The sequence below is a fragment of the Sordaria macrospora genome, chromosome 2 (genome assembly GCF_033870435.1).
Source record: "Sordaria macrospora chromosome 2, complete sequence".
In the NCBI taxonomy this organism is placed as follows: Eukaryota; Fungi; Ascomycota; class Sordariomycetes; order Sordariales; family Sordariaceae; genus Sordaria; species Sordaria macrospora.
Window position 1 is genome coordinate 4,826,044 of NC_089372.1, and position 21,306 is coordinate 4,847,349.

The 21,306-nt window shown below is 53.2% G+C and overlaps 7 protein-coding genes across 7 annotated transcripts; 2 read left to right on the forward strand and 5 right to left on the reverse strand.

Annotated features, from left to right (window-relative positions):
- Positions 1-567: 567 nt before the first annotated feature.
- Positions 568-2,343, reverse strand: SMAC4_12833 (uncharacterized protein; the record flags this gene model as incomplete). Its single annotated transcript, XM_066091095.1, has 3 exons — positions 568-1,797; positions 1,850-2,181; positions 2,256-2,343. 3 exons carry the CDS (start codon positions 2,341-2,343, stop codon positions 568-570), a joined length of 1,650 nt encoding a protein of 549 aa, XP_065946227.1.
- A 1,578-nt stretch (positions 2,344-3,921) lies between these two features.
- SMAC4_03210 (uncharacterized protein) lies at positions 3,922-4,591 on the reverse strand (the record flags this gene model as incomplete). The annotated part of the gene is made up of 1 exon (XM_003349573.2): positions 3,922-4,591. One exon carries the CDS (start codon positions 4,589-4,591, stop codon positions 3,950-3,952), a length of 642 nt encoding a protein of 213 aa, XP_003349621.1. The 3' UTR covers positions 3,922-3,949.
- A 153-nt stretch (positions 4,592-4,744) lies between these two features.
- On the reverse strand, positions 4,745-7,698 carry SMAC4_03211 (uncharacterized protein; the record flags this gene model as incomplete). Its single annotated transcript, XM_003349574.2, has 3 exons — positions 4,745-5,726; positions 6,423-7,138; positions 7,264-7,698. 3 exons carry the CDS (start codon positions 7,696-7,698, stop codon positions 4,745-4,747), a joined length of 2,133 nt encoding a protein of 710 aa, XP_003349622.2.
- Positions 7,699-9,422: 1,724 nt separating this feature from the next.
- Positions 9,423-11,441, reverse strand: SMAC4_03212 (uncharacterized protein). The gene is made up of 3 exons (XM_003349575.2): positions 11,054-11,441; positions 10,917-10,988; positions 9,423-10,849 (listed from the first exon to the last, which is right to left on the reverse strand). Exons 1-3 carry the CDS (start codon positions 11,315-11,317, stop codon positions 9,587-9,589), a joined length of 1,599 nt encoding a protein of 532 aa, XP_003349623.1. The 5' UTR covers positions 11,318-11,441; the 3' UTR covers positions 9,423-9,586.
- Positions 11,442-11,688: 247 nt separating this feature from the next.
- On the forward strand, positions 11,689-12,859 carry SMAC4_03213 (uncharacterized protein). Its single transcript, XM_003349576.2, has 5 exons — positions 11,689-11,864; positions 11,931-11,951; positions 12,106-12,112; positions 12,218-12,500; positions 12,573-12,859. The coding sequence occupies exons 1-5, from the start codon at positions 11,814-11,816 to the stop codon at positions 12,622-12,624; spliced, it is 414 nt and encodes a 137-aa protein (XP_003349624.1). The 5' UTR covers positions 11,689-11,813; the 3' UTR covers positions 12,625-12,859.
- A 178-nt stretch (positions 12,860-13,037) lies between these two features.
- SMAC4_03214 (uncharacterized protein) lies at positions 13,038-17,329 on the reverse strand (the record flags this gene model as incomplete). The annotated part of the gene is made up of 2 exons (XM_003349577.1): positions 13,038-13,288; positions 13,378-17,329. The coding sequence occupies 2 exons, from the start codon at positions 17,327-17,329 to the stop codon at positions 13,038-13,040; spliced, it is 4,203 nt and encodes a 1,400-aa protein (XP_003349625.1).
- A 1,435-nt stretch (positions 17,330-18,764) lies between these two features.
- Positions 18,765-21,302, forward strand: SMAC4_03215 (uncharacterized protein; the record flags this gene model as incomplete). The annotated part of the gene is made up of 2 exons (XM_003349578.2): positions 18,765-20,424; positions 20,499-21,302. The coding sequence occupies 2 exons, from the start codon at positions 18,765-18,767 to the stop codon at positions 20,594-20,596; spliced, it is 1,758 nt and encodes a 585-aa protein (XP_003349626.1). The 3' UTR covers positions 20,597-21,302.
- Positions 21,303-21,306: the final 4 nt, after the last annotated feature.

A 21,306-nucleotide genomic window follows, 5' to 3' on the forward strand; every position in this document is an offset into this window, starting at 1 on the left:
ATGGAGTCCCAAAAGCTCGCCGTGCTCGGTGTCGGAAATTGGTGAAGGCAATCCATTGACCCAGTTGCTCAAAAGAAGCATGGCCGTACCGAGGCCGAGTGACCTGATGTGAACCATCGTGATACCAATTGGCTGCGTGTACTCGGTGGACACAGAGTGTTTCAGTTGATGAGTGAGGATGGTGCCAAGAGAGAGAGGTCGTGCAGTCGTTGAATGTATTTTGAGCCTCTTTTATACATGGTCGAAAGACGGACGATGTTGGCCCGAAGGGTAATCTGCATATCCAGCTATTCAAGTTTCACTTTAGCCAAAGTTGGCCACCACGGTACTCCCCTGCTTTCACACTGGAAAACCACCCTATTTACCCAAATATCCCGGATGGTAAGTACGCGGTCGATCACTCGGGAGAAAATCTGGGGAGATCGGGAACATCAACGGGGTTACATTTTCCAGAAAACCTCCGAAGTGTGTAACAATCACGAACCACCATGGAAGCACTGAAAAGGGAACGACAGTGATAAACGAAACTCGTACTTGTTATTTTTTCCAACACTTCACTAACACCTACTACAACTCCCGACGACCCGCATCACTGCTCGATGAAGTAATCGCATCATCCGCCACGTGGGCCATTGTCGGCTTCTCTGATCCGGGCGACTCAGGAATCGCATGACTTCGGCGCCCAGCAGCCTTCTCAAAGTCCGCACCGCCAATGCGCTTGCCATCCTTGTCGTACCATCTGGGCTCGACCTTGGCCTGATGCACCACGGTAAAGTATCCCTTCCAGCCATCCACTTTGCGGAAGATCATGTCCATCTCTTCCAAGGAACGGCACGCCGTCTCGGGATAGAAGAAGTAGACGACGGGAACGATGAAAGCGTTGATGACGGCGAAGATGATGTAAGTCTGGTACTTGATGTTGTTGAACGCAATAGGCGTGATCATGACAACCATAAAGTTGAAGATCCAGTTCGCCGACGTAGACAGCGCGTTGGCCGGCGCACGGATGCGGAGCGGAACGATCTCGGCCGGGTAGAGCCAGGACATGCCGAGCCAGCCGATGGCAAAGACTGTGTTGAAGACGAAGAGGAACACGATGCCGGCAATCTGGTAGGGCTTGTCGTCCGGTCGGGAGTTGACGCCTGCCAGGATGGCCATGGTTGCGGCTTGGCCGATGGCACCGAACAACATGAGCTTGCGGCGTCCGATGCGCTCGACGAGCCAGATGGCGGGCCAGGAGGCGATGAAGTACTCGGTACCGTTGAGGGCAGCGAGGAGACGGGCCATGAAGTCAGACATGCCGAGGCCGCTGTAGATGACGGCGGCATAGTAAGTGATGAGGTTGATACCGGAGATTTGCTGGAAGACCTGGTTGACGTATGCGAGCAGGGTGCGGTGGAAGTTGCGGTCCTTGTCCATGGTGAATAGGTCCTTGAAGCTCCCCTTGGACATCTCAACAACAGTCTCGTGGATGGACTGGAATTCGATTTCGACAATGGGATCTTGGAGGTCCACGTCGTTGAGAGCGGCCAGAACTTCCTTGGCTTCGGCATTGCGGCCCCTGAAGACCAGCCAGCGAGGCGATTCGGGCATGAAGGGAATGAAAATGAGGATGAAAATGCAAAAGACGATCTGAAAGGCCAAGGGGAAGCGCCAAGCAACGGAGCCAGGAGCGAAACTCAAGCCGAGATCAATCCAGTAACTCAACATGATGCCGGCAGTGACAAGAGATCCTTCGATCATAACCATCTTGCCTCGTTTGTGTGCTTTTGAAGTCTCGGATTGCCAAGTAGGGACCTGTAAGGGGTTAGAGAATGTCTTGAAAGTCGTAGCTGAAGGTCTGACTGACCGTAGATGTGTTTCCTCCATTACCAATGCCGGTGATGATACGGCCGATAATGAAATGTTCCAGGGTAGTAGCGCTGGCCTGCAAAGCGGCACCGACAATCATGATAGCAGTTCCAAGTAGAATGATCTTTTTACGGCCCAAAGGGTTGCCGATGAAGATGGTGATAATGGCGCCGATGAAACAGCCCAAGTTGTAGGATGCGACGGAGATGCCTTGGTACGTAGAGGCTGTCGAGGACTGGGCCGCCGTTAAACCAGGACGGTTTGGGTTAATATCAGGAAATTGGTCAAGGAATATAGGTAAAGTGAGGATGCCTCCCATAACACCCTGATCTGTTGTGATCCATCGGTGGTTAGAAGATGCTCTTTGCTCATTCTTGACTCTTCAACTTTTGGCCATGACATACCGTATCCGAAGAGGAGGAAATCACATCCTGCGATTGCGCCCACGGCCAGGTTCAAGGCCTGGCCTCTGAGCCCCAGGAATTGCTTCATGGCGACACTGTTCGATACACAGTTGTTTAATGTCGAAAGGTATGCGAGAACACAACAGAACCATCAGGAGCATATGCAGAAGGGTATCCCGAGATCATATATAGAAGCAGCACGTCGTTGATCACTTTCCCGACTTGAGCGGATCATCTCTGGTACTACCCAGAAGTAACCAAGAACCAGGCACACACCTCTCTCGGGAATGAGACGAGCGTGACAAGGTAACATGAACGGGCAAGGATAAACAGGGTCTTTGACCAACCTCTCTCATCTTTTCTTTACCAGTTCTCCACGACGGTGGTATTGTTGACACTGGGAAAGGAAGCAATTCGGACGTTCAAGTCAGGTCTTCGGCCCATTCCCCCTCGAAAGCCAGTAACGTCGTGTGGGTATTATCTACAGGAGTGAGGTTGTTGGAGCGTTCGAGAGTCAGCACTTGATCCCATGAACGACAAGAATTCGTCCACTGTGTGAAACGCGGGGCCCCTCACTTCCCCGGGCCTGAAGATCACCGAGTTGGATGTGGATCGAGACCCTCTTCCCCGACGTCTGAGGTACCGTTCGCCGGCTTGGCGGCTCACGGATTCGACGGACTCGTTCGGCGAAATCGTGGAGAACAGCTAGGTCCGGGGGACGGAGGAGTGTGGGACCATGACGACGGCACCTTTGGGACCGGTTCTCGTCCTGAGTGGTGCGCATGGTAATGCACCTCGGTGGTACATAGCCGTGCAGTGCCGTAACGGGTCTGACAGGTCTAACGAATTGACGGCTGGGCATAGGTGCCTTTCTTGGGAGTCCAACAGCCCTACCCCACAGCCATTGACCTCAGCTAAACCACTTGAGACCTCATCGCCGTACCCAGGTTTCCGTGCTGGGGTTTTCAGTCCGGCGTGACAGCGGATCCTGAATAATTGCCTGAATTGGAGGGATTGGAGGATCTTCCAAAGTTCCAAGCTTTCTGAACTCGTGAGCGCTCTCCCCGTGGGGATTATGGAGAAGCTGGTCGGGGTTAAGCCGCTGAGGAGTGGAGCCTTCGGTGAAGACAAGCTCACCTTAACCTGGCCATGTGGTTGGGTAGGGGACGTAGCCAAGGAAAGGTCAGCAAACGACTGATTTTCAGGATTGTTGCAAATGAAACGTGTGATGCCGCATGCCCGAGACTGTACCGAATCTAGCCGGCGGTGTTATCCAGAAAAACGGCGAAGATGTCTAAATGAACTTGGGGTCGTTGCCATCGTGATCGAAATCCCTAATAGTCGTTTATTCACTGTCAATGGTTATGAGAAGAAAGTGAATGGACTAAAACTGTCTCAGCGTTGGCGGAAAGAGCAACTTCAGATTTTTTGGCATCACCGTGAAATTGGGGTTTGTTGATCACATGTACCTGCCAAACAGTCTGAAGTTCACTGTATTGATGATCGCAGCATTCAGATGTGGGGCAAGTACTTCATTGGGACATTGTTAGCAGAAAGAGTGTTCTTGGTGCAATCAGTTAACAGTCTACTCCACGCTATACCGAATGCACTAACAATAACCCACTAGCCCTCTGTTGGTTCTCACTGCCGCCAATTCATCCGAATCGAACCTCTCCCAGTCCCAATTTATTCTCTCAACTTGGAATTCGCAACAACGTCTTCTTCCACCACTCCTCACACTCGACTAATGCCAACTTCATATTATCAGCGTGCCTGAACATGTGTCCTTTGCCTCTGAGAACGACCATCTTGACATCTCCATCGTTTCCTCCGACTGCCTGCTTGATATCCTCGCTCTGCCCAATGGGCACCACCGGGTCGGCATCTCCATGGATCAGTAGCAATGGAGAAGCGATGTGTTGGGCATAATACAAAGGACTGCGTTCCCGGAACAGACCAAGCTTTTCTTCCTCGGTTTTGTCTTCGAGTCCTAGGAGCGTCTGCAGGTAATGTAACTCCAGCTTATGCGTTTCCTCGTCCAGTGTCTTGAGGTCGCTGACACCACACATGCTGATTCCTCCGGCAAACACGTCCGGATATCGTGTCAAGTATTGCAACACACAGTAACCGCCCGAGCTCGCGCCTTCGATACCAACGCGAGAACCATCAACCCGCCCAGATTTCGCGAGATATCGGACCGTTTCGATCACATCGTCACGGTCGACTACACCAAATTCCCCTCTTGATGCTTCCCGGTACGTTTTCCCGTGGGCAGATGAGCCGGTATAGTTGGAGAAGCAGAACGCATACCCTCGGCTCGTGAAATACTGCACCATCATGCAGAGTCCTGGCGGATTGTATGCGGTTGGTCCGCCGTGGGGTTGGATGATCAATGGAGGAAGCGTTCCTTCTGGTCCCTCATATCTGGGGTTGGATGGGAGCCAAAGGAATCCGTGGACCTCCCTGTGCGGCTCTTCGATCGTTGTGAATCAAATATGCTCCGGCGATGAGAACAACTGTTCCGGCAACTGAGATTTAACAGATGACACGAAAAGATCGGACTTGACGGTCAGATTCGGCAAGATGTTGAAACGGTACACACCAGGTGGTGTGCGATAACCGCTGGCCACGGCGAGCACCGAGTTTTCTGAAAGCCGTGCCAGGCAGTACATACGAATGCTGGCGTTGGTCAAAGGAAGGTCCAACTTTGTCGCGATGCCGTTTTCCAAGTTCACGTGCACAAATTCCATCTCTCCAAATCGAACCGGGGCCGCAACGATCACCTTGTCTGTCAGAAACACGTAACTCTGGGCCCCCACAGCCCAATGCGCATCCCCGAACTCCGCGTCCTCCCATCCCGGTAGCAAAATTGGCTCGCTATCACCCTTGTGATATTTCCACAGCTGACGAAAGCCGGACTTGTCGCAACCAAAGTAGAGTTGCCCGCCTGGCCCCCATCTAGGCTCTGCAGCCGTGGATGTGTCATCGCCTCCAACGATCTTCGCCTCTGAAATGGTTGAGCTGGCCAGGTCAAGGCTCATCACGCTCAGCTTCGCTCCCCAGAACGGCATGTTAGGATGGTCCCAATGGATATGGCAAATCTGTGTCATATCAGTAGGGTTGAACCGCGGATAAGCGACGAAGTCGTGCTGCCCGATGCCCCGAAGATGCCTGGCCTCGCCGGTCTCAATGTGGATAAGGGCCACATTGTTTTTGACGTCTTCCGGCTTGGGATAGGTGTGGTCCTCTTCGACGGCCAGAACCCATGGTGTACCTGGATGGCAGTCGAAATCGCCGTACCGGTGTGTTTCAGACTTGAACGAGACCTGCCGCTCCCATCTCTTCTCTTGGTCGTTTGAAACCAGCACGCCTACTGTCTTGGCGCGCGCATCGGAGTAGATGATCTTGAGTTGTTCGCCAGGCCACAATACGTATTGCAACCCTCCGTACTCATAGAGATATGTTGAAGCACTGTCGTTGAATTTAGCGAGGATATCAACAGTCTCAGTGAAGTTGTCCTTATCGAATCTGAGCTCATGAATCGTCTGTGATCCATCTGGGCGGGATTAAAGGGAGAGAACTCTTCCCGTTCGAGGCTGCGGAATTGCATGTCAGCGGCCGGATTTTGTGGTTTGCAGGAATCATATTATACTCACACAAACTCTGGGGGAAGTGATGTTGCAACTCCCAGCGGTCACAGCTTCAGCGGTAATTTCACTTTTCCACTCCCCATACGGGGGAACAATCTTTTGATTAGTTGACGCCGACATGCCGATGGATATCGCAATCATTCGACCCGGTCGCTCTGTCAAGCTGGCGAGTTTCTGGTGTTTGAATATCGTCGGCCTATTTCGTCTTCCACTAAAAAGACAAGAGTGAAGCTGACAGTCTAGTGTTTGCGATGGGGTGGCAGTCATCTTATAGTCACGCCTTCCCTAACTACGTCGTAAGCCGCAAGAGGAAGGTGAGCACTTTCTATATGCCGCCGCCCCCTCATCATCTTCTAGCTCAGATTTCGGTCGCACTGAGTCATTTCATCGAGATCAACTATTCCGTATCAATTTCATTCATCATTTCCCCGGCCTCAAAGACTTTTGCTTCTGACTGCTGACATTCCCTCATAAATCATCCAACATCATCTCATCTGGGGCAGTCCAGCCCTCATACCCACTCATCGCCTCGCAATCCAAGTAGTTGTTCTCGACAAACGGCGTGGCCACTTGCACCCCGTACACATCAATCCATTCCCATTTCCGTTGCCTTCCTCGGCCATTGGTGTCGTCCGAGTGCGAGCCTTCTGATGGATCGAAGTCCAACTCCGAATCCAAGTCCAACTCTCCGCCTTCAACAAACGGAAACACATTAACCGCTTTAACCCTCCCTCTCACCGACACCGGCGCAAATTTCCCCTTAGACATGGAAGTGTCGAAGAGCCGGATCATGTTATCGCAGCCACCACCAGAGCTGGCAAAGGTAGGTTGGTTGGTGATGTTTTTGAAAAAGTCCAAGGGGTATGGGTATGGACTGCCAGGGCTGATAGAGGAGAAAATGAGACGAGTCATCTCCAGCTCTATCGACCTTTCATCATCTTTTCTCCTCAAACCGGCATTGTCGTCCTCAACAACAGAGGAGTTAATACCGAAGGCAGATCCGGACGCAGATGCGGTCATCGCGGTCCCCTTGAAATACGTATTCCCATTCGCCAACGTCTGATACGCCTCACACTCAGGCTCGAACCTCGCCGGCGAAACCCGCGTCCCGTAAGCTCGCGAGCCGTCAATGGCAATGTCATTCCCAGCGCTGATTAGCTGTGCCGGAGCCCAGCGGTAGGAGGAGTAACCGTCGCCGGAGAGATCTAAAAAGGGGAATTCGAAACCAACTCTCTGATTAATCAATTATTATCAGCATCAGCCATCATCATCATCATCATCACCCATTCATCGACCATCGCTTCGATCATCCTGAGAGGCATCCTTGAGGAAAGGGAGAAGAAGAAAAAAGAACATACAGAAAAATCATCCAAAACAATCCCATACGCCTTCAGCTGGATATCATGATCGTGCGCCGCCTGCAACAAAACGGGGTACATCCCCTCCGGAAATCCACCGGGACCGAGTAGTGATCGATAGGTTGATTCAAGGATGGAGTACCCCGATGGAACCAGGCGGCGAGCGAGAGCGAGCGGGATGGGAATTATGGCCAGTGTCGCGTTAAGCACTCCTGTGGCGTTGTTGGGGAAGAGGGAGACTAGGGGGTTGGGTTGGTCGTGGGTTTTGCAGATGTTTTGGGGTGTGTCCTTTTCTGGTATTTGATGTTGTGGTTGTGGGATTGTTTGTTGCTGTTGTTGGTTTGTGATGATGGTTGTGGTTATTGAAGCTGATGATGTGCCTGTTTGGCTGAGAAAGGCCGCCCCTGTCGAGAGGACGAGAAGGAGGACTGCCATGATGTGAAGGAGTGGTTTTCGGAGTGTTGACATCAATGCTGCTTTGGATGAAGATTTCTCTTGCCGCTGACGACGAAGGGTCATGACCCTGGCAGGATGAAGAGGGGAGTTGAGGAGAGGGAAACGTGAGGGTGACATGCTTGGAGACATGCCAGTATCGACGAAAGAGATGGCAATACTGGGGATGGTATGAGTCTTTGATGGGGACATGCTAATCACACTCCAGGCGAGAGACTTTCTCGGTGGGTGGTTCGGGATGTAAGATGATGAGAAACAAGAGAAGATGGAAGATGGAAGATGGAAGAGAGGTAAGAGGAAAATTAGAAAGACATGAATGAGGTGGTTTACCAACATCAGAACTTTATTGACGCAATACTGTTAACCATCCAGATATTATCTCCGGCCCAACAACTTCAATTTGTTTTCCTCTTACCCATTTCGTGGGCGGTCGGGTTACGCGTGTCTTTACAACCGCAGACCGGAAAGGAAACTCAAAGTGAGCTCAGGATTTCCTAATTGGGAACAAGAAGGGATCCATTGCAACTCTGTAACATGTCTGACGTTGGGGCCCATGAGCGGACCTCCCAGTCAACCAAGGCTCAAAGCAAGGGTGGGTGGACAAGAAACGGCAGCGAAGTTAGCCGAACAAGAAAAGGCCCAACTAGGCGAAAACTAACCAAGTTGCTCATGTTTGTTTCGGATCTGATTACTTGCGAGACAGGTTGTGGTGACGACCGGAAGAACCCCGGGACCGGAGTCCCAAACGCTCGGGTTGTCGCATGCCGGTTGTGTTAATGGAAATGGTGGAGGTGTTGTACAGGGTAGGTAAGTTATTTTTGGGATCCTTGCTAACCTTGCTCTACTTGCCAACTTGTGGGGTTTCTGAGTTCAGGAACCCTCAAACTAGTTCGTTATCTGTTTGATTGAACCGGCAACGCATACCATACCCAACTGTCACAATGTTACCTGCAGATTTACGTTCGTTGAAGTTATCTCCTGGCAATCATACACTTTTTTCTCAGCTCAGTCGGATTCATCGAGAGAGGCGCGGAAGCCAACTCTGCCGACCCGACCACAGCGATAGTTCATACACACCTTTTCAACGCCACGTTGAATATTTCCTTACCTAGAGGTATGTCTGTAAATCTGACTACGGGTATATAATGGCCGTTGGACGTTGTGGACTCGTGGTCTAGAACAGCGCCCATGATTGCTTATTTTCCGAACATGCCGATCTCAGTCCGTTTCTGTCTTTCGGGAGCAGGTATAGCCGGGGCGGGTGGTCAACGAAGCGGCCGTGGTGGCGGCGGCAGCGGTCCGCAGGTCAAATCCGGACCTTGTCCTTCCTGGTGCTAAACTCGACCATAGTGAGGGATGTCGGTGTAAAATGATTCTGGCCAATTCGTTCGCAGGTGGTAGGTTTGGTTCTTAGCTGAGTAGGTATGGCGGCTGGTGATTAATGTCGTCCTTTCGTAACTGATATCAATATGCGGCTCTTCCTATGTGCATGCAAACCTAAGGTTTCCGGTTGGGATAACTGCCCATGAATGATTCTCGGTCCGTTAGCGGTCGATCCTCCTTTCTCTCGTTCCAGGGGGCGTGTTGGAGGTGTTTCAAAGCTTCCGTCTCAGGAGCTGAGTTACCGAGACACCATTGCCCCGTGCTTGCCGCCAGAAGATCAAGTTAAGGAGATGCCTCTTCTTTCTTCATCTTATGAGGTGAACTGTTGAAAATCAATCGCCTAGGTCAAGTTCGTCAAGTTCTCGCTAATGATACATTTTATGGGGGTATATACCTTTATCTCATCATACATGTCACACACACCACCGCTACTATTGTACATACCTCGCAGGGACTCCACTTCCCTTCAACTTCCCCAGGTCCCTGTTCATAGCGCTCCACCAACAAGCTGCACGATCATCATCGCAATCCTCACCTTAAGCCCAACCCTCCTCTCCGTCTTTGCAAAATCCTCCCGCGTCGCCACCGTCGTATTATCCTGCAACCATCTCTGCTCCTCGCCCAGCCTCTTCTTCAGGTCCTCGTTCTCCGTCACAATGAGTGCATTAGCTTCCAAATCGAGCGAATAACTCCTCTTGGTGTAGTTGGAGCTACCAATCAAGGAAATGCTAGGGTTCTCGTTCTTGGGCATGGTGACCCAAAGGCCCTTGGCATGGTAGGTCCACCCACCGGGCTCACCAACCGTGCCCTTCCTCCACTCCTTCAGCACCGTGGTGCCCCGGTGCTTGGACTCGTGCACGGCGCGGACGAAGCGGCGCGCCAGGAGGGTGTAGGCGTCAGGAAGCAGACCGGAAACGCCGGGGGACTGGTAGAAGCCGTTGGCGAAGGGTGAGGCGGTGATGACCACGTTGTTCGTCGAAGCGGTGCCCAGGAGGAGCTGGGTCAGCGAGGGCGCAGGGTTGAAGTAGCCGGCTGTGAACGTCCAGGACGAGTTGGCGTATTCTGGAGCCGCTAGAGTCCGTAGGACATGGCTGACGGCGGGAAGCTCGGTCGAGGTGTCGGGCGACAGAAGCTGGGAGAATTGCGCAAGCATGTAGACCTTGGTGTCGCGCTTCTCGGCTGGTGTGTCGTCGAGTGCGGTCCGTGGTGCTGTCTTTGGCGAGATGAGGCCGGATACGAGTGCAGTCGATTCGGTGACGAACTTCTTTGGGTTTTCGAGGGGGGAGATGGCTGAGTTATCCTCTGGCCATACTAGTTCGAAGCCGGACGGGTCGGAAGAGGGCTTGACGAGGAAGCTCAGCGATGAAACGGCCGTCTGAAGGTTGGAGAAGTACTCGGTGATGTCCCTGCTCGAGTAGACATGGTAACGATCCTGCCTGTCTGAAAAGTAGTCGCTGGAGAGGTTTGCGCCAGAGAGAATAATCTCATCATCGATGCCGTACAACTTCATATGCTGTAGTCCCCATCCTTCATTTATCCTCTTGGGGATGTGCTTCTTTCTGAGTCCGGTGAGGTTTGGTGTATGGTACATTCGGATTTCGACACGATCAGGGCCGAACTCGGAAATCAAGGGCGCCAAAAGGGAGGCGCATGATGGGTTGGGCGCTTCACGAGTACCGCGCAAGGCGTCAGTGAGGATGCTGAGCTTTAAATCGGGTTTCGCGCGGAGGGCTTCTTGGAGAGTCGCAATCTGAGGAAATGCGCAGTTATATTAGCACATAGCAACTCTAATGCGCTGGATCGAAGGGATCTAGTACCAATTCCTTCTCCGACTTGCCAATGTATAGGGTCGAGAGGAAGATGCGCTTCTCTGCCTTGCGAATCTTTTCCTGATGAGTGGGAAGGCTATCAGTCAGCACCGCTAGCTGACAAGACAAGCCTTTTTTTGTCGAACCTTGAGGGTCTCGTAGAACTCGGTCGGTGTTTGTAAAACGCGAACTTGGGAGCCGTTGATCCTGAAGGACGGGGCGATCTTGTCGAGCTCGTTCGTGAAGGGCGCAAGCAGGCCGGCGCTGGAGGTGTTCGGACCGGTGCTATGTGACGCCCCGGAAGACGGCGAGGAGAACTGTCGGCATTGTGGCCTGGCTACTCGTAAACTGAGCCGCGAAGGCGGTGCTCTAAGCTTGGTGCAGCATCGTGAAGTACTCCTTGCCAGCATATCCGCAATAAGCTGGGGGGTTTCTGTAAAAGACGGGGATCGGGATGTTCTTGTCGAAGTTGTCTTGTCCGTTTAGATCGGCCAAATTTTTGGATGCGGGCATTCCATCGGTTGTCGCGCCGATGACCTAGCGACCCGGTACAGTACAGCCGGCGCCTGGACCCCGGGCCAATCCACTGAAGACGCGGGATGACCGCCCGCTGACGGGAAGGAGTTGTGGGGAGTTTACAAGGCTGTTCGTGGCCCGCCTTGGCATTTTCGTCTGAAGGATGTCATGGGCCAGAGCTCCCACTCAGCTCTTCCTTGCCAGCTGCAATTGGCCACCTCGATCCACTGCGTCAGCCGCCAGTTGCGACTCCAACTTTCAACTCCACGACCGACCCGACAGACGCCATCGCCGACGACAGCAACCCCGGAGGAGCTCCCTCTCTGATTCTACACTCCACGGCGCACAATCGCAATTGACTCCACTCTCCGCGAGTCAAGAATAACAACCATGTCTACCATCACCAGAACGATCCGCAACCTGCGCAAGGTTGGCTTGAAGGTATCGTTTTCATCCATCCATAACGAATTATGCGCCGTCGCTAACGAGAGGCCGTCGTGATTACAGGATGCCTGGCACCAAATGAACGTACGTCTACACCCATCATTGTCATCTCCCGTCGAATGAGTCCATACAGCCAGACCCAACCACGACATTCCGGCGAACAACAAACGAGTCCTACATATATAGCAGCCAAAGCTACAGCTACTAACACCCACGTTGCTGCTCTCTCCACAAACAGCATATCGGTATGGAGCCACGCATCCCCTGACCAACCCTCAATTCCAGGGCTACCCACCTCAACACCATCATCACCAGACCAACCAGCAACTAACATGGTGACTACAAAACAGGCGACACCAAAGCCGGCACCCTCGTAGGCGTCGACAAGTTCGGCAACAAGTTCTTCGAGAACCAGGAGGAACTCCCCCTCCGCACGCGCTGGGTCGACTACGCCAAGCACGACTACGACCCCTCGCAGATCGAGCCTCTGTGGCACGCCTGGATCTCGTACGTCATCGACACGGTGCCGTCGCAGGATCCCATCGCTACGCAGGCGCCCAAGAGGCCCTGGGCCCCCGAGGTGCACAACCCCAACTATACGGCGCAGATGGGGGCTTTCAAGACTTATAATACGTACGTTCCACGATCTTCTAAGTATGGCTGCGGGTGCGTGGGTGTGTGTGTGTGCTGATAACTAGTTCATAGTGTCAAGCCCAAGATCCAGTCGTGGGAGCCTGTTGCTGCTCCTAGACACTAAATACACTTTTTGGTGGCGACGGTGAGACGAGAAGGTCTCTTGAGTGAGAAGTGGAGGTGTACATAAGTATGGACGCTTAAAGAGAGAGATGTGAGTGAGCGAGGGAGTGTGTCTTGCTTGGCTTGGAGAGGTTTTTATCCGGAACAACAGAACGTCATAGGGAAAGAACAGGACCTATAGAATGCATATTACCTCCAGCTTCAGGCTTCAGCTCACAGAAAAGAAAAACCCGGAATCTCACCAGGAAAACCCGTGTGGAGAAAGTGACTATATATCGGTTACAATCCAAAAATACCCGTTGTCCCCACCTTTGACTTAGGCTTCCCTTCTACCCATACAACCATCCATGCCGTATTTACATGCAACAAACGTCTCCGTCCCGTCCCCCTTTTTGTTATTTGGACACTCCCACCTCAAGCATCAAGACCATCAAGCTCGACGAGCTTAATCACCGTCTTGATGATATCATTCTTCTCGACATCCAGCGCCGGATTCTCGACCTTCAATGTGATCAGCTTATCAATCAACCCTCTCAACCTGGACACCAGGACACCGATACGGGCCCATCCGCGGAGGCGAAGCCAGCCATCAACCACGAGACCGCGGCCCTGGGTGTCCAAGTCGATGGCACCCGAGAAGAGGAGAAGAGTGTAGGCATTGAATGCTATTGTCGACGGTGTCAGTACGTATCCCAATACTATAAGAAAAAAAAACCGATATAAGTACCAGTTTAAAAAAAGACAAAACACTTACGAGTAAGATCCCTGATAAAGATCTTGCTAGTGGCAATCTTGGTGAAATACGACATAAACGACGCGTTGCCCGTGAAGCCCTGGCTATCGAACAGGGTGCTGCTAGGATGGATGAACACCCTCCCGTTCTCCTGCGAGAAGAACTTGATGGTCTTGGCCTCCGGGTCCAGCTCCACGGCGCCGGTCATGGACGCCGCGAACTTCTTGTCGGGGAACTGGATCCGGGCGATCTGCGGGCTGAAGGCTGAGGCGGTGAGGGCGCGCAGGAGGGCCATGGACTTGTTACCCTGCTGCTGATTATTGTTGTTGTACTCGGAGTAGTTATACGGGATGATGCCCATTTCTTTTAGGGCCGAGTAGTACTGCGAGCGCGTCGAGGCGATGTCCGACAGGGTCTGGTAGTTGAGGAAGTTGTCGCCGCACCAAGCGCGCACCCGGCTCTGGCCCAGGCGCTGGTTCATCTGGTCGTTCCACTCCTGGAAGGCGCGGAGGTCGGTGAGCAGGTCGCCGTCGCCTTGGGAGAACCTCTTTCTGGCCTCCTTGGCTTCCTCGCGCTTTTCCTGGGGAGAGACGAAGGGGCTCTTGGTGCTCAAGATGGCTGAGATCGTAACGCAGTCGTCGAGACAGCCGAAGATGGAGCCGTAGACCATCAGCTTGCCGCACCGCAGATCGGCAGGGATCATGGCCAGTTGCTGACCGAGGGCGGTCAGTTCCTCGCCATCGAGGGCACCCATCCGCCTGAGCATGGTGATGGATGCCTCGACGGCTGTGGCCTCGGGCGGCGTGGGAGCACGAGAGAGGAACTGGCTGACGTCCTTGATGCCCATTGCTCTGACGGCCAAGCACAGCTGCTCCAGGGGAACACGCCGGATCTCGGGGTCGGGACGCTCGGCCATCTGCATCTCCATGTTCCGGGTGAATAGCTTGTAGCACTTGCCTGCTTGGACACGGCCGGCACGACCACGACGCTGCTTGCAGGCGGCGCGGGAGGCCCATGTCTCCTCGAGCTTACGCATGTTGTTCTGCGGGTCGAACGAGGTCTCCTTGACCCTACCGCTATCGATGACTGCGACGATATCGTCGATAGTGATGGACGTCTCGGCGACGTTGGTGGCAATAACCACCTTTCTCTTTCCAGGAGGAGCTGCTGCAAACACCCTTTTCTGCTCTTTGGTCTCCAAGGAGGCGTGAAGAGGGAGAACATGGAGGGATGGGATTGCTCGCAGAGCGTTGCAGGCACGGTTGATTTCAGCAACACCCGGCAGGAAGATCAAGATACCACCAGACTTCTGGGTCTCGGCAAGGTCGCTATCAATAGCACATACGGTCTCCACAAGGAGATCGTAGTTGATGCGGCTGCCCATTCTCTGGATGATCTTGTTGATGGGGTCAGCATTGGGGTCTTCCTTGGCGTTGCTGCCAGCGTTATCGTCATAGTAGTATTCGCCCCTGTTGCCAACACTGAAGCCGGTCATGTGGATTACATCGTCGAGGTAGTAATCCTGGACAGGATATGTGCGGCCAGAAATCTCAACAAGACCAACCGACACATTCCTATTATCAACGGTAAAGTAGTCCTTGAAAGACGCAGCATCGAGCGTGGCACTCATGAGAATGAGCTTCAAGTCCCTGCGCTTGTACAAGACATCGCGAATGATGGCAAGCAGGAAATCAGTGTCGAGACTGCGCTCGTGCACCTCATCGACCACCACGTGGCTGACATCGGCAAGCGATGAAACCACATCCTCCACACGGCCACCCGAGGTCTGGAGGCGCCGGAGCAGCACACCAGTGGTGACGAAGGTGATTCTGGTGTTCAGGCTCGTCTTGCTTTCGCCACGGATCGAGTAACCGACTTCTTGACCAACCTGCGAACAACGCTCGTCGCTGACTCTGTCCGCCAAACCCAGGGCAGAAATACGACGAGGTTGGGTGACAATGATGTTTGCGCCCTTTCCAAGTCCCTTGCTGTACAAATCATCCAGGATGAACTGCACGGACTGCGTAGACTTTCCGGAACCTGTTTCTCCAGATATGATAGTGACCTGATTCTCCGAGACCGTCTGAACGAGGTAGTCCTGTACCTGCCAGGCTGGCAAATTCTGTCGTGCGTACAGCATCTTTTTGTAAGAGGGAGTTTCCGTTCTGGCACGCCACTCCTCCGTGCTACGAGGATCAGGCGACCAGTTGATAGGCTTGGGGTAACGAGGGGCTCTGCGCGCCCGCTTAACGACCCTCTTGGGTTCCTCCGAAGCTGCGGATGCCACAGCAGCAACTTCGCGGATGCGACCGGGCTTTTCAATGATCTCATTGATGTTTTCTTGGACCCAGCTGGCAACGTAGAAAATCTTCATCTCCTCGCCTTCCAAAGTGAGAGCGTATGCCAAAGCCTGTTTGATAACACTGAGCTTGATGTAGGACGGGAGAGCGGCTACCATGGCCAGAATGACCTGGGTAGGATACTGCTCTGATTTGCGGAACTGGACGCAGGCATTGACATTGGTCAGAGTGCCATTTTTGACGCCCTCCAACTTGATCTCGCAGACTTCTGAAGAAATCTTGGAAAACTTGTCCCCAAAGCATGCCTCCAACGTAGCCATCTCCTCTTCCCAGCACTCATCGGCATCCCTCCAGGTGTCTAGACCATCTGCGTCCGCAGAAGAGTTATCAGCGGACTCGGAGCCACTGGCCAGAAGAAGCTTCTGCAGGTCTTCTGCTGCCTTCGCCTCATCTCCGTTATGGAGCGCCAGGAGTTTGCGACAGAGGTCAATGGAGTATCCGGACTGAGCGAGTCGCGTGATGGCACCCTCTCTCTTGAGATCTGTGGCGGCCACAGTTACACCAGCGCTATACTTCTCAGGAAGCGCCCATCTCGGAAGATCATCTTCAGGAATATGGACCAAGAGCCATTCCAAGGCCTCTTCTCTGTCCTTGCACTCCTCAACGGCCTCTTCGATATGGCTTCGGCGGAATCCCAAGTCCTTGAACTCCTTAACGATGGCAGCCTTTTGCGACGCCGACATAACCACACCATTCGGATTCCAGACCGTCTCCCTACGGAGCAGATCCTCAAGCTGCGATCGAGTCTTGTTGCCCATCTCAATCTTGGGAACATTGGCCCACCCCCTCATGACATTGTGGGCGCCGCCACCTCCTCCGCCTCCGGAGCCGCTGCCCCTGAATGCCAAGGAAACACCGGGTTCGTTCGCAGCCTTTTCCTTGGCAGCCTGAAGCTGAGCTCTCTTCTTCTCGGCGGCCGCCTTTGCCTCCTCGCGCTCTCTCAGAGCCTGGAAAGGGTCGGCCTCGTACATCCACGCCTTGCCCTCCTTGACATCCTGCTTCTTGAGGGCCTCAAACTCCTTCCAGAGCGACCTATAGTCTGGTGGGAGCGTCATGTGCATGTTCTTCATGCTGCAAACGCGGTACAGGGCGTAGGTGGCGGCGGCATGTTTGGCCTCGAGAGCAGTGGGCCTGTAGATAAGGTGAAGATGGCTGGGAGGCAGCTTGAATGGCGGCAGCTTAGTGACTTCCTGGGTCTTTGGGTTCTTTGCACTTAGTGTAACGAAGACGGAGAAACCATCGTTGGTCTTGTGGGTGTTGTAGTCAGGCCTCTCCCACTTTTGTTTCTGGCAGTGCTCCGAAAGAAGGTTGACGGGTAGCTTGCCGGTCCAAGACTGGCCACCGATGATTTGCTTAATAGTCGGCTTCGGGGGCCCGGCATCAGGCTCCTCTGCGGGCTTGGAGGGACCGGCTTTGGCTCCGCCCCTTTTCTTGGGGTCCTTGTCGGAATTGCTGAAGACAATAAAGTCGCCGTCTGATGGGCCAGCAGCAGCCTTCTTGGAGTCCTTTTTGGATTTGGAGGCGGGCTGAGATGCCGACGATGAAGCGGCTGCAGGCGCAGGGGCACTCTGGGCCTTGGCCTGGCTACTTTTGGTCCCTTTCTTGGGGGGCATATTTGCGACGCTAGTGTCGACTTCCTTTCACGATAAAATTTTGGTGTTTTGTGTTTTCGAAAATCACTCATCCGCTTCAAGCGTTGCAGAAAAGGAAAAAGTTGAAGCCGAAGAGTTGGCCGCGGCGAATGACACCCACAAGAACTTGACCTACGCTTGCGCCGCTGTCCATTTCTGTCGGGGCTCGTAAATTGAGTGAGGAAAACAGGGCCGGAGATATCTGGCCCGATATGATTAAAGATAGGTGATACAATCAAGTCCACAATCAACTGGAGAAGTCGAAGGCGGTAAGTGACTTGAGAGTGCTATGTCGTCCGGTTGTAGTTGCTGGTTTGCCAGACAGACAAGAAAATCGATCCCTGTGGTTTGACGGCAAGCACCGTGACCGTTGACGGCAAAAAAAACCAAGCAGGACCTGGCGACAGAGTCACTGCAGAGACAGCGCTGTACTCAAAGTGGGTCCGCATTAGGTAGTGTGACTTATCAGTTGGTACCTGTATTGTGAAGATCGCCACATAGGATGCTCATGTCCCCTTTGTTATCCCACTACTCCAGCAGACGTATGAATTGCCTTTCTTTTTCACAAGCATCAAAAAGGTTAAGCATGGCAAGCTGCAGCAAACAACTGCCATTGTCCAGGAACTTCTTGGTAAGGTTCTTCGGGTTACGTACGAGAGGAGTGGGGCCATTGAATGTCACGGTGCTATTAGGGTTGTGGTTAGGGTTCATAGCGGTAACTTGATTGGGACACAAGCTGAGAGTTGGGACCGGGAGGGGTTCGTGCTGCACTTTACCTTTTACAACCATTCCAGCTATCCAAGATATTTGAACAAATCAGAAATGGTTCACCCGAGAACCACCCGTCTACTTTCCAAAATGCGAACCAGCGATTTCTTACCAGGGACTTTTCGTCTGTGAGCAGGCTTGTACCACCTTCGGCCCGGGACCGCAAGGCTCCGTCCTGTGTAAACATTCACGGGCATCAAGGCAAGCGCGTCTCCCGCCGGACTACATAACTCTGCATCAGGTCCTCTTCGTGTCAAGTTTGATCCCGCATTCCGTCCGCTTCTCTCTGTCCTCTGCCCTTCTCTCCTGGTGGGGCACACCTCAGGTTCCATCTCTTTGCATCTCGATAACTGCCACTATCATCCGAAGTCTGTTGTAAGTGAATTGCAACTTTCACTGCTCAGTCTCGTCCACCACCACATCATACCTATCTAGGACACTGTCAAACTACTACCTTCAACTGCGGGGTTACCGAGATCCTGTTACATCTACACTAAATCTTGGTATTCCTTTTTACTGTAGTAGTGTAGTTGGATACTACCTCCAGCTTGTGGTCCCCTCCTGCCTTGTTTGTCCTAGCAGGCCCTCGTCGTGTGTTCATTTCTGTCTGCTCGTACACTCCCACTGTTTTCATCTTCACCTCACCAACATGAGTAGCGACAGCAATCAGAATAACCACAAACGGGCTGGCTACGTCGTGCGCGAGACTCCAGTGCCGCTTCCCTCATACGTTGGTGTGCACAAAAGCCAGACCTCAGCAGCTCCAGCTCCAGCTCCAGCTCCAGCTCCAGGTCAAATTCAACAGCCACAACAGTCAGCACCACCGAATAGTCAAACCCTTGAAGATCCAACCCTCCCAGCCGTGAACCTATTTACCGAACCCACAGACAATAGCAACACCATGTCGTCTTCAGGTCGGCAACTGAGGAGTAGACGACCTCCACCAGAAGCTCCTGCTCCTCCTCCACCCTCTCAGCCGCCTTCGAAGAAACGAAAAGCTACATCATCCCGAACCGCTCCTGAGCCTGCCCAGGAACCTGCCCAACAAGTCCAACCACCACTGCCACATGACGGAAATGGAGAACATCGGGAAGATACCAGGGACATGCCAATCCTAAGACCTCCTCACCAAACAGTTGCGTCGCCGCCGCAGGGGCACGCCGATGACATCTACAGGATGCCCCCTCTGCCCCCTTACCTGTCCGCTCAGCCGCGCATCTGCGAACCGGCCGACAACTACCGAGGGTGGACGACTCCGCTAGAATTCAGCTACAAGATGCCTGTACACCCGCTCACCTTCTACGGCTCCTTCGACATCTGGTTCGAGCAGGTGCAGAAGATGGCCGAGGCCAGCAACTGCTCGATCGAGCTGAACACGCGCATCGGCAAGTTTCCCGACCCGGGCACCGTCGAGGCCTTCATCTGCCAGACGCGCTTCCTGAGCTGCTGGCGGATCCTGCACGGCACCATCTCGGGCGCCTACTGGGCTTACATGCGCGTTCTGGGTTACAGCCGGATCCCCGTATTCACGGGCGCTCCCGACAACGACAACGACGGCGGCGAAGGAGGAGTTGGCGTGCATTTCGGGTCCGGGTCTGTATGTCAGTGGCAGCCTCAGCCGAGTGACTGCGTGTACTTTGCTCTGGAGGTCAGGAAGCGCGTGTTGGTGCCCAATTCGGACCAGCAGCCGCGGTACCAGACAATGAGGATGGTGGAGGAGGTAAGGTCTGCCAAAGTGAGCGATTACCCGAGTGCGGCGCAGTACAGGGAGGGTATGGCGTGGTTGAAGGAGGTCTTGAACGGCATGATCCTGAAGGGCGACAGGCAGGTGTGCGAGTCCATGTACGACCGCAAACCGGATTGGGCGCCTGAGTGGCCCGAGGTGCCGGCGGGTGGGGATTTGGAAACTCCTTGGGCTTTAAAGGGAAGCCCGTTGCGGGCGGAGGATGCATTGGGCGGCGATTCTAACGGGATATCCGGAGCGAGCAGCAGTTCGAGGAACGCTGGTCATATCTGGCAACAACAGCATCAACCTCAACAGCAACAAGAGTCGGCCTACCAAATCGACCCGAGACTCGAAGCTGGTCCGTCAGACCACCAGCAACAACAAAACAACAACCACGCAATAGCCCGCCTAGCACCCATGAGCGTCTCCTCCAGTGACGGCGACTACAGCTACGGAGGCGACAACAACGGCTCAGTTGACTACACAAACAACAACAATCACAACAACCAACTGATTTTCATGGACGGAACCGCCAGTGGCGCCGCCGTCGCGGCCGCAGAAGTACATGGCTTAGGCGGCCCTGGTCCGAGTAGAAGCCACCATCAACATGGGAACAGCAATAATGACGGGAGCAATAACAACTTCAATTAAGAGCAGCGGTATCGCGAGCGAGGTACAAACGACAACAACAACAACAACAACAACAACAACAACAACAACAACAACAACAACAACCAGCATTCTGCCACCGCTAAGGGGCAGGTGGGGAAATCATTCCGCGTGAGAAGGAAAGAGAGTGCCACTGGTAGTGTGGTTGAGGTTGGCCGGGTGGGGGAAGCGGGATTACATGTGAAGGGAGAATGACGGCGCACAGCGACGACGGTGGTGGCAGCGGCGACTTAAGTCTGAGGTGACCTCAGCGGCTACGGCAACAACTATCTATCCATATCGAGGAAGGAGAACGACGCTACTTTATTATTGCTTTTAGTGGAGGCATATGCTATACGGGTGCAGGACAAGTCCATACATAATGACTGATAACCGGATTAACGATTTCTTTTCTCTCTTATTTCTTTCATTCTTGCGTCTACAAAAGGGACGGTGGTTGGGTTAGGTTAAGGGAGTTACGCACTTTTTTTTTGTTTTGTTTTTGGATGGATCGGCAACATGGACGGAACAATTGGGCAAAGCAAACGGGACTTCAAACATGGGATCGGCGCAGAGTTTTTCAAAGCGGTCATACTCGATTGCTGTTATTGGGGGCTTGTTGTTTATCGATGAGTTAGGTACAACGGTCTTATCATGAACTGTTAATGATAGCTTAAGGTTGGGTCGAAGAGCATACTTGGGATGGATGAAGGATCCATCAGCGTCTTGTGTTCTTGAGCCTTGATGAAAACGATGGCAACAATGCAAATCAACTTAACTTTTAGACAGACTGAATGGTAACAAATCTTCGCTTGCA